Raw genomic sequence first — 12,358 nt, forward strand, 5'->3', positions numbered from 1 at the left:
TCCCCTCCTTGGAGTGCTTGGTGACAGCCTGCCTCTAGCCCAGAGCCTCTTCACCCTTCACAGTAGAATCCTTGATAATTAAAACAAAAACCAAAAATGCCAGGCTACCCCCCAAACAATTAAAGCAGACTCTCTGGGTTCCTACCACGTATTGGTATTTTTAAAAAGCATTTGTCAAAAGTCATCAAACTTTACACATAAGAACTATACATCTTACTGTAGGTAAATTATATCTAAAAATAATAAGTGCCCCCGGCGACTCTACAGTATAGCCAGCCTAGAGAATCACTGGTGTAGGCCAAGGGCCCCAGCGCTCAAGAAGACACCAGGCGTCTCTCTCCCCATCCTACCAGTTCAGAGGGCAAGGAGATTTGACCAAAGGTATCATCTCCTTTAGCATCTGTTTTCCTCTTAGCAACCCGCTCTCCTAAGCTTCTGATTGGCTGAGGGGCGCAGGGCTTATTCGCGCCACATTTTCTACTTCTAACTCGTTATTGGCCAAGAGGAGCGTCAGTCTCCCACCCTTTGGTGCCCTTCTCTCCAAGCTCTGTCTGCTCGCGGCCTCGCTCCTTAACTTTCGCCTCTATTGGCCGCGGGCCAGGCCGTAACCCCACCCCCTGGCCCATCCTGCGCGCCTATTGGCAGGTGCGAGGGGCTAGCGGGATGCGGGCGAGCGCACCGTGCCCGCGGAGAGAAAGCGGCGCGGCGCGGCGCGGCGCGGCGCGGGCGTGCGGGCAGCCAGCTGGCTGCATGGCGCGCTGCGAGCGGCTGTGCGGCCCGGCCCTGCGCGACGTGCTGGGCCGGGCGCAGGGGGTCCTGTTCGACTGCGACGGGGTGCTCTGGAACGGCGAGCGCGTTGTGCCGGGCGCCCCGGAGCTGGTGGAGCGGCTGGCGCGGGCCGGCAAGGCGGCGCTGTTCGTGAGCAACAACAGCCGGCGCGCGCGGCCGGAGCTGGCCCTCCGCTTCGCGCGCCTCGGCTTTGGGGGGCTGCACGCCGAGCAGCTCTTCAGCTCCGCGCTGTGCGCTGCGCGCTTGCTGTGCCAGCGCCTGGACGCGCCTGGCTCAGTGTTCGTGCTGGGTGGCGAGGGGCTGCGCTCCGAGCTGCGCGCTGCCGGGCTGCGCTTGTCCGGGGACCCCGGCGAAGACCCGGGCGCGGCCCCGCGCGTACGTGCCGTGCTCGTGGGCTACGACGAGCACTTTTCCTTCGCCAAGCTGCGGGAGGCGTGCGCGCACCTGCGCGACCCCGACTGTCTGCTCGTGGCCACCGATCGCGACCCGTGGCACCCGCTCAGCGACGGCAGCCGGACTCCTGGTGAGCGCGAGGGTGGGTGGACGACCTGGGCTTTCACCTCCCTGCCTGCAGGTGAGGGTCGGGGAAGGGGCGTCTCCAGGTGACAGGCAGGGGACTGGAGCATTGCTAGCGCAGCTACAAGCCAGAAAGAGCCCAAGGTGCTTTCGTGTCAAGGTCTGGTCATTCTTGCAGCCGCCACACGGTAAGGGGCAGCAGTGGTGTCCTTGTGTGACAGACACGGAGTCCACGTACCCCTACTCCCAGCCCTATCCTTCCTGAACCAGCCCCGAGGAATCCTGTCATTTTGTCTCACCCGCCATTGGGGTGAGGTCGGAGATTTGAGGACAAAACCCGGAAGGATCGTCTTGCTGTGGGAGAGTTGGGACACCATGTCCAGGGGCAGGTGTGCAGGAGCGCAGAAGGTGGTTGGAGTTTGACCTGAGTCCAGCTCCAGTCCAGGGCCCTGTAATCTTTTCGGTTACATAACCTCAGATCGGCTCTCCTGGCTGTGAAATGGGAATGCTAACCATGCCAGTTTCATCAGAGTGAAGAATGATCTGTGGGCAGAGGTGCTCAGATGATGTAAGTTGTATCCAGAGCTGTCATGTCACAGCATCTCCGTATCTGTTCTTATTTACTTTCCAAATTATTCTGGAGATGGGGGTTATTGTCCCATTTCTCAGTTAAAGGAACTGAGGCTCAGAGAGGGGGAGTGAGCTGCCCAGGAGTTCAGGGAACTAGAACTTGGATCTTTGGCCACCCAGCACCCACCCCCTCCATCCAAGGCGCTCTTCACTGCTGTCATCTGGGTGTTCAGACCGGCAGAGGAGGCAGGAGCAGGCGGGGGGTCCTGCATCTTGGAAGGTTCCAGTTAGGTAAGAGCGGATGGTAGCGGAGGCTAACTGATAGTAGTGAGCATGTGGACAAGTCAGTACCCCAATCAGTCAGTAGGCTGAGGGCAGGGACAGCTCTCCCATCACCTCCTCCTTGCTGGTGACTGACCCTGGCAGTTGTTGGTACCAAATCCTGGCGGGGCAAGGATGGTACTCATGGAGGGTGTGTGTTATGATGGGGTGGCAGGGAGAGCCTGGAGCTTAGGGGTCTGGGAAGGCTTCCTAGAGGAGACATCTTGCAGAACAGGACGGCGCTAGGGGAGGAAACATGGACTAGGGCCTGGGCCGTGGCAGAACCAGTTCCAAGCTGGGGATCTGTAGTTCTAGACCTCCCTGTCTTTGTTGCACACCTACTTGCTGCATGGCCACGTCAGCCTCAGTTTTCCCATAAATCCAAGCTGAGCCGCCCCCTGCCCCGCCCCAGTAGCTCCCCCCGGCCCTAAGCCATGCTATGAAAAGTGAATCTCTCCCCGGAGGCCTCAAGGCTCAGGTTAAGGCTGTGGGTTAAGAGGCCCCCAGGACTCAGGAAAGGTGGCGTGGAGGAGACCAGGCCCTGCCCGTGCCTGCCACTTCCGTCTCAACACCCACTTGGCGTGCCTTGCTGGTCATTCTCACAGCCTAGAGGGGGAGGCAGAGGCTTAACAAAGACAGGAAATACAGCGCTGCTGTCACGTTTGCACACTGAGTGATGCAGCTTTGAGACAGTGGTATGTAAATATTAATGAAGGCCTCTGTTATGCATAAAATCTGAAATAATGCCCATCTCTCACCTCCATTCTTCCTCCCCCTATAGGTCTCCTTGTAACCATGTGGCAGCCACTCCAGCTGCCAAATAGAAATGCCTGCTGTTTTAGGAATACGTCACCACCAAAACATGTGACAGTCTTGGATTATAGGATGTTGAGAGAAGAGGATCATAGTGGTCTGAGGACAGAATTGAGTTCATAGACTCCCCAGCTAGGAAGCCCGCTCCCCCAGGGTAGGGCTCTTTGTTGTGTCCACGGCTCCGTCCCAGTGCCTAGCACAGTGCCTGGTGTGTAGTTGGGCTCAGTAAGTATTAGCTGAGTGGGTGAAATGGGATCTGGGGACCAAGGGTGATCAGCTCTGTCCTGGTAGGAAAGGAAGAAGCCGGCAGCTGAGAACTTTCTTGAGCCGAGAGAAATAGTTTGGGGTGACTCAGCTGAGCCGTTCCCATCCTAGAAGGAATCTCTCACCCAGGGGGCAAATGGCTTTTCTTCCCTACCCACTTCTTATGAAAACAAGCAGGCGAGTTCTAAGTCAGATGTCAGGGAGCACCTCCCAGTGTGCCCAGTCCTGTGACACAGGGGAAGTTCCTCCTCGTCTGGGGCCACTTTACCCTTCTGAGCCTTTGGCTTCACTGTGAGAAGGGAGGTAGGCGGCCAGAGCCTTGGGGTCAGACCAACTGATAATGTGTAGTAAATTGGGGCACGCTGATTTTTTTTTTTTTTTATTCCAGAGAGTCTGTGAGAGTGAGAGAGTGTGAGAGAGAGAGAGAGAGAGAGAGAGAGAGAGATCAAAGATGAGAGAGGCCAAAACCGGTTTGGCTCAGTGGATAGAGCATTGGCCTGCGGACTCAAGGGTCCCGGGTTCGATTCCAGTCAAGGGCATGTACCTGGGTTGTGGGCACATCCCCAGTGGGAGATGTGCAGGAGGCAGCTGATCGATGTTTCTCTCTCATCGATGTTTCTAACTCTCTATCTCTCCCTTCCTCTCTGTAAAAAATCAATAAAATATATTTAAAAAAAAAAAAAAAAAAAGATGAGAGAGAATCATTGATCGGCTGCCTCCTGGGGATTGAGCCTGACCAGAATCGAACCTGGGACCCTTTAGTCCACAGGCCAATGCTCTATCCACTGAGCCAAATTGGCTAGGGCTGCAGCACCCTGATTTATACCACTTGCCAGTGTCCATGGGGTGAATACTCCCACCATGGCAGATTTTCAAGCTACCAATGTGAAGTCACTGAACATGGAATTGGGAAGATGTGTGCACACCATTACATCGTATTTCCATTGGTACAGCTATAAATCATGTTAGGAGCACAGATAATGGTAAAATCATTAGGAGGTGATGAGTTTTGAGAATTGCCTTTGTTTCAAACATTCGTTTTATTGTAACTTTATATAAGTGGAGTTTAGACAATGGCTTTGTTTAACCACCAGCTGACAGAATTCCTGAAAATGAAACATTCGGGACTCCCAAATGTGTAGAAGCTGAGCCAACACATGCATACCCACCTGAAAGCAATTTATCTGCCACTTTTTAAGCTGTGCAACCCTGGACCAGTTACTTAGCATCACTGAGCATCGGCTTTCTCATCTGTAAAATGGGCTTCCGTGAGCACCAGCCCAGCCCCAGCACTTTAAAATGCGCTTAGTAAATTGTAATTACTGTCATCATCATCCTCATTTGTTCAGGGACATTAGTGTGAAGGCAGAACATTCTGGCACAAAGATGTGCCTGTGGGAGGGGCACAGTGGACTCATTGTGTGGGGCAGATGGCCAGGAGTGGGTCTGTCCTTTTCTAAACAGTCCCCCTATTGTTAAACACTTGGGCGTGGCCCACAGTTTTGGGTATTCTAGTTACTGTGGCCACAGACATCGTCAGGCATGTAGCTTTTTGTCTCCAGCCTGAATTCTCTTCTTGTGACCGCTGTCCAGGCGGAGGCTGACTGGGTCAGAGGTGCGAGCGGTTCTCTGCCCTGCTGTGTTCCAAAAGGGTTGCGCCAGTTTCCCATGCCAGGAGCGCACATTCCTGTCGCCATAACCACAACGCTGTCTGGGAAGTGCTGTTCCATTTCCAGAGCACTTGCCCCGTGAGGCTGCGTTAGCGCCTCTTTGAAGGAAGGCCTTCCTTGGGTCTTCCTTTTCCGAAGGCACACAGCTGCCAGGGTAAAACGGTGAGCCTCTGTTACGTGCAGTGGCTCGTTCGCTCCTTACAATACCCCCAGGAGATTAGTGCCATATTAGGGAAGGGGGAAACTGAGGCACAGGTGAAACAGCCTGCCTGAGAAAGGTGGAGATGAGTCTGAATTCTGGTTGCAGAGCCTGGCCTCTTCACCACTACACTAAGATTGGAAGCAGGCCTTTTGACTCCAGTGCCTAATTTTTTTCAAAAATTCATTTTAGAAAGAGAGAAACGTCGATCTGTCCCACTAATGTGTGCATTCATTGGTTGATTCTTGTACATGCCCTGACCAGAAATCGAACCTGCAACCTTAGCGGATCAGGACAACACTCTAACCAACTGAGCACCTCACCAGGGCTCCAGTGCCTAATTGTACCCCCATGCCAAGCGGCCTCCCTGCCGATTCCGGTTTCAGGGCCTGGATTCCTTCCCGGCAGCCTCCCCACACTGACCGAGTCTGTCTCCTTGCAGGCACTGGGAGCCTGGCTGCTGCAGTGGAGACCGCCTCGGGACGCCAGGCCCTGGTGGTGGGCAAGCCCAGCCCCTACATGTTCGAGTGCATCACGGAGCACTTCAGCCTGGACCCTGCCCGCATGCTCATGGTGGGCGACCGCCTGGAGACCGACATCCTCTTCGGCCACCGCTGTGGCATGACCACTGTGCTCACGCTCACGGGCGTCTCTCGCCTAGAGGACGCCCAGGCTTACCTGGCGGCCAGCAAGCATGACCTGGTGCCCCATTACTATGTGGAGAGCATCGCAGACTTAATGGATGGGCTGGAGGACTGAGCCCACCTGACCTGTAACCGCAGCCCCACCCCTGCCCCACCCTGATCCCATAGATGGAGGTGACGGGCCAGGAGCTGCATTAATTGCCACTGGCTCTCCGGCCCCAGTTTCCACACCCTGGTAGGGCTGGGACCCAGGGAAGGTTTTAGAACCCTTGTACCCCCAGGGGTGGCTGAGCACACTTGGCTGCTGCCCTTGCCGCATTGGTTTGCCCTGGCATGACCCAGCCAAGGTGGCCTTATTTCCTGTGACTTCCCCTTGTTGAAATCTGGGCCCTGATGGCCACTGAAGATCTCCCCCAACCCTGAGCTCTTAACTTCCTCACCTCTCCCTGGGGCCTCCAGAGCTCTACCTGCTCCCCGTGTCCTGGCCTTGGGTTCCTCTTGACCAATCAGAGGTCTAGGGAACCACAAACCGTATTGTCCCGAGCCCTGAATGGACCAATCAGAAGGCTAAGTCATAGTGATTCATTGATGTTGGGTTCTGAGTAGACCAGTTGGGAGCCCAGGTAACAATGACCCTTTGATGTTCTGGAGCCTGACTGGACCAATCAGAAGGCTAAATGGTAACGGCCCTCTCACGTCCTCGACCCTGGGTAGACCAGTAGTGCAGGTAATAATGACCCATTGGTCTTTTAGGTCCTGGTTAGAACAGACGTCAGAGACGGTGGTCTCTTGACCATCTTGGTCTGACTGGATGAGGCAGGGGTCCAGGTTTCTGTCGATATAAGGTCCACATACTAAAGACACCTCCCCGCCATCAAGACTGCTAACCAGGGGCCACTCAGTGGCTCTGCGGGCTTCTGTAGCCCAGAGCCCGCCCTCCGCTGATCACGGTCCAGTGTTCATGGTGGCCACAACTCGAGTGGGGACGCCTGTGTCCCTCCCTGTGCCGTCAGTGTTTGCTGTGCCACTTCTCCCCTGTGCCCGCCTGTTATTTATTTATTATCATGTGCTGGTGATGGTGGAGGTGGGGGCTGGGCCTTCCCTGCCATCTCCACCCCTGTTGTGACTAGTCCTCCCGGACTTAATAAAGTGCGAGTGGGAGTGTCTCTGTGGGTTCATGTCTGTCCGAGGTGGGCCGGGAGGCAGAGCCCCTGGCTGAGCCCCATCTCCCCAAAACGCCCTCACGGCCTTCCCTGGGCGAAGGGGGCCGTCCCAGCTCCAGCGTGTTCTCTGCCTAGTGCCTACGCTGTGGGGCTCATCCCCCGCTGTGTCCTTACGTAGGAATTTGTTTCAGTCCCTCAGAAACCCAGCAAGCTTGTATCACGCGTCCCCTCTTAGGAAGATCTTAGGGATGAAGGTTGGAAATGCGATGCTAACTTTCACAAGAGTGCACGTCTAGAAAGGAGATCAGCTGAGGCAGGGTTTGAATTTGTGGCTGACTCCAGAAGGCTGCAGCCCCCTCTTGGTAGAGACTGAGGGTCCCCACCCTCTGGGTGCTGGGGTGAGATACTAGGGCACCCCCCTTCGGGCATCCAGGGTGCTGCTATGCCTGTGCCCTGCTACCCTGAGCCCCTCCAGGCCTCCCAGCGCCTCCTGCAGAGTGGCTGCCCAGCTCTGAGCTGGCCACAGAGCAGCCCGAAATGGCCTACAGATGCCCAGCTGGGAGGTGCCGTGTCTGTTCAAGGCCAGGCCGTCACCGACAAAGTCAGCAGATGGCACTTGCGGAGACTTGAGGCTGTGACAGAAACTCAGCTCACCCGGCTAAGGCGTGAGGGGTCTATGGCCGCCCCCATGAGACGATCCAGCACGCTCCAATGTCTGCCTCGGCTGTGCTGCCTCCCAGACAGTGGTACCTCTCCCCACCAACATCCCAGGGCAGACTTGGGTCCCTTGCCCAGCTCAGCCTGTGCCCAAGGGGATGGTGCACAGATGCTGACCAGCCTGAGTCATGTGCCCCCCGGAGAAGGGCAGTACTGGCCGCCCTGGCCTCACTCCAGACCAAGAGCCACTCCCCACCTTCCTTGCTGACGGAATCCTGGTTTCCCTCGGAGCACTTGGCGGCATGTGAGTCAGATGGGGTGGGCATCCCCGTCCCAGGTAGTGCATCTCTGTTGTTTAAAGCCTAAGTCTAAGCCAGTCATGGTTACTTGGTTTCCCCTAGCCAGGGAGTGGGTAGCCATGGACCTGGGATGCACTTCTTGTTTGTTTGTTCTGTTTGTCGTTTTTTTTAATTTTGTTTTGTTTTTTGTGGTGTACTTCTGACCAATAAGACATGAGGGGAGATTCTAGAAATGTTTGCCTCACTTTCGAAGAAGGACACGGAGCAGGGACCCACTCTTCTGGCTTTGGGTGTAGAAGCTGCTGCAGCCATCCTGTGACCATGAGGTGGGACCCAACACATTTCTCTACTGTGTGACTGTGGAGCAAAAAGATGGAAAGAACTTGGTAGGGTTGTTCAACCTTCAATTTTTAAAAAGTTTCAAATCAACAGAAAAAAGCACAAGAATGGCACAAAGCCATCCCCCCCCCCCCCCACGTGACTACTTTCTTGGTGACCAGATGCCTTAGAGCAGGGGTGGGGAACGTCCAGTCCACAGGCCGAATAAGGCCCGAGAAATTATTTGGTCTGGCCCTGCCAAGGCATTGGGGGTGAGTTAATGAAATGTTTAACCAAATACAGCAGGCTAATTTTTAAGTTGATAATTTTGTATGGCCCACAAATACTGTTATAAATATCCAAATGGCCCTTGGCAGAAAAAAGGTTCCCCACCCCTGTCCTAGAGGTCCTTTCTGTTGTCCCTGAGTAGTTTTTCCCTTTGGGGGTGACTTTGAGGCTAGTGGCCCAAACTCAGATTCTGAAATCAAGATTCCACCCACCACTCAATTTCATTTTAGCTGTTACCAATAACCATAACCACGGGACTATATATTTTGTTTGTTTTTTTGTGGGTTCCAATTTCCTTTTTTAAAAAAAATATTTTTTTTGAATTTTTTACAGAGAGGGAGAGAGAGATAGAAACATCGATAATTAGAGAGAATCATTGATCATCTGCCTCCTGCACACCTCCTACTGGGGATGTGCCCACTACCAAGGTACATGCCCTTGACCGGAATCGAACCTGGGACCTTTCAGTCCGCAGGCCTTCGCTCTACCCACTGAGCCAAACCGGTTAGGGCTCTGTTTCCTTACGCATCCAGTAAACCGGCTCCCCGAGAGTTCGAATCATCTCTAAATTCCACTGGTAATGTTCATAGTAGCTGGCGCACAGCTACTGGCCCACACCATGGTGACTGAGGACGTGGCACCCAGGAGTCGAGAGTTCCTCATGCCCGCCCTTTCTTCCGTTCCCTTCCCAAACCACGTTTCCATGAGCCAGGGCCGTTCTAGCAAATCCCACTTCTCTGGCGCCAACTGAAAGGGAAAACGGTGCCCTCTACCCACAGAATGCTTCTGACACCACATGTGTGGGTTTTCAACATCAAGCAATTCTCCAGTTTTCTTTGGACACCAACGGGGTGTCCTACAGCTTAATTCAATTCTGACACAGCCCAGAGTGTGTGCAGAACCCACAGGCTAAGGGGTCCGTCCCACCAGACTTGCCCACTTCCGATGCCAGTCCCAGGTCCCAGGTTGTCACCTGTCCTTCTGACCAACTGGCTATACATCGGGCGTTCCCCTGATCCCTTTCTCAGGTTGGATATTTTGCCATAATGGTTTGGAGAACTCAGGGCAACCCTTATGTGTGCCGGTTTATTATGTGATGAAGGGTATGATGAAGGACACAGATGAACAGCTAGGTGAAGAGATACGCAGGGCGAGGCCCAGCAGCTGCCACCCTCGAGCATGTGGTGTGTCCACCAATCCAGAAGCTCGCCACACCCTGCACTTTGGGGAGTTTTGTGGAGTTTCATCGAGTAGTCGAGATTGATTGCTAATTCAAGCTCCAGCCCCTCTCCCCTCCCTGGAGGGTAGGGATGGGGGCGGGGGGCGGGGGTGGGGGGCTGAGAGGCCCAAGCTTCTAATTACGGCTTGGTATTTCTGGTGACCAGCCTTGAAGCCAAACAGGAGCCCACCCAGAGTCACCTCATTAGAACAAAAGATCTTCCTGCCCTGGCCAGTGTGGCTCTGTTAAAGCCTTGTCCCATGCACCGGAAAGTCATGGGTTCGATTCCAGGTCAGGGCACATATGCATGAGAGGCAACCCAGCGAGGTAGCTCTCTCTCCCCCTTTCCCTTCCTCCCTCTCTAAAATAAAAACAAACCAAAAAAAGATATTCCTATCGCCCAGGAAATCCCAAGGGATTTAGGGGCTCCGTGTCAGGAATTTGGGTCATAGACCACATATGAAGACAAAAGATGCTTTTAGCATCTCTATTGCTTAGGAAATTACAAGGGTTTTAGGAACTCTGCCACTAACTGGGGTCAGAGACCAATTATACATTTATTATCTCACATTCTCCAACTTTTAATTTAGGAACATTTCAAACCAACAGGAAAGGAGTAAGAACAGCAAATAAACATCCATATGCCCTTCGCCTGGATTCCCCGTTGTTGACATTTGCCCAATTTGCCGAGTGGTTCTTTACACCTTTCTTTTTTTATATGTATATTTTATTGATTTTTTACAGAGAGGAAGGGAGAGGGATAGAGAGAAACATCGATGAGAGAGAAACATCGATTCAGCTGCCTCTTGCACGCCCCCCCCTACTGGGGATGTGCCCGCAACCCAGGTACATGCCCTTGACCGGAATCGAACCTGGGACCCTTCAGTCCGCAGGCCGATGCTCTATCCACTGAGCCAAACCAGCCAGGGCTACACTTACCTTTCTAACGGATTCATTTGAGAGTACACTGCAGATGTCAAAAGACAGTTCACCCCAAGTCTTTCAGCTCATGTCTCCTAAGAGCAAGGACTGTCTGCACAGCCGCCATCCACGGCCAGACAAGAACCCAGACCTTTGGCGATTTCACTGGGCCCCTGAGTTAATTTGCCATGGAAACCTCCTAGCTCCAAACTTCTTGTTACGTGAGCGTTTCCTTTTGCTTCAAAGCAATTTCTGACGTTTTGCAGCCAAAAACTCTCCTGATACACAGGCCCAGGCACATCACAGAAAACATGAAAAATCACCCACATCCCATATTGTATATATGTGGAATGTTGTTGTTTTTTATATACGTTTTTCAATGTGTTTTAATAGTTTTATTTCCGACATTATTTGGCTATGGGGATCTAATTTAGGAGTGGCCAACCTCTAGGAAGACTTGGGGCCCACTTCTGAAGTAAGAAAATTCAACCTACAAAATTGTTTTAAAATATAACACAATTTTTTATAACGATCCCCCTTTACGTTTGAACACAGTAAACATTTATTAATTCCAGCGTTGCCGTTTTAGGATTTGGGAGCCAATACTTTTTTTTTTTTCCTTTCTTTCTTCAGGTCTCAAATATTTTCTAAGCTCTTAAAAAGCCCTTAGCTCCCTGTAAGTCTATAATTAGGACAAAAGAAAATGTTTAAACAAAAAACACTGAACAAGACTGGTGCCTGAGCCCTGGGGGGCTAATGAATCCTGCCAGACCTCATAGAAGAGGGACTGTTCACTGAAGACGAGTCAGGGCCTGTGGTCAGAGGGGGTTGGGGGGAGGGGGGGACAGACAGCAGGTGGGAAGGCACAAGTGACAGGCCTCTGCTGTGTTTGGGGAGTGGCTGGGTGGGAGGGACCGCACAAGCAAAGGCAAGAAAGGCGAGGATGAGCAAGGTAAGCTGGGGGTTGGGAGGCAGGCTCCTGCACCAACCAGTAGGAAAAGTGCCTGAAGTCGGGGGGCAGGGGGGTCAGGCATTCTCCACCCCCACACTAGTCCTTTCTACCCTTCATGGAACAGGATCCAAAAAAGATCCTTGCCGAAGCCGGTTTGGCTCAGTGGATAGAGCGTTGGCCTGCGGACTGAAGGGTCCCAGGTTCGATTCCGGTCAAGGGCATGTACCTGGGTTGCGGGCATATCCCCAGTGGGGGATGTGCGGGAGGCAGCTGATCGATGTTTCTCTCTCATCGATGCTCAGCAGATAAAGGCTCAATCAGCCCTAGCTTCCTGTGTGACCTGGTCAAGTGGCCACCGTGGCCGCTGGTTGCTATGCCATCAAATAAGGGAGTGGTACGTGGGGTCCTTCCCTGCTCTGACTCCCAGGACTCCTGGCTCCGACCACCACACCTTCCCCACCTGCCACCCAGGAGGGGCAGCGGGTGTGGAAGTGTTTCAGTGGGCCCAGCAGCCCTCTCCGCCACTGCCAGCTGGAGGAGGCACAGCCTTCGCAGGGGCAGGGCAGGCTGGGAGGGCCGCACCGCTCTGGACCCCCTGTCCGAGCAAGCCGAGCCCATCTCATGCAGCAGCCAAGGTGCAGCCTGTAGGACAGGCCTGGAGGATGGAGGACTTCAGAGAGCCCACTGCCTCCATTGCAGAATGGTGAGGGGGGAGAGAACGCTGGGGGAAGGGCGTTGGCCTGGGGAGGAGCAGA

The 12,358-nt window shown here is 53.8% G+C and overlaps 1 protein-coding gene across 1 annotated transcript; it reads left to right on the plus strand.

Annotated features, from left to right (window-relative positions):
* Nucleotides 1–668: 668 nt before the first annotated feature.
* Nucleotides 669–6,952, plus strand: LOC118650382 (pyridoxal phosphatase). Its single transcript, XM_036298829.1, has 2 exons — nt 669–1,312; nt 5,585–6,952. The coding sequence occupies exons 1-2, from the start codon at nt 751–753 to the stop codon at nt 5,899–5,901; spliced, it is 879 nt and encodes a 292-aa protein (XP_036154722.1). The 5' UTR covers nt 669–750; the 3' UTR covers nt 5,902–6,952.
* Nucleotides 6,953–12,358: the final 5,406 nt, after the last annotated feature.

Source organism: Myotis myotis, unplaced genomic scaffold (assembly GCF_014108235.1).
Source record: "Myotis myotis isolate mMyoMyo1 unplaced genomic scaffold, mMyoMyo1.p scaffold_m19_p_3, whole genome shotgun sequence".
Lineage (NCBI taxonomy): Eukaryota > Metazoa > Chordata > Mammalia > Chiroptera > Vespertilionidae > Myotis > Myotis myotis.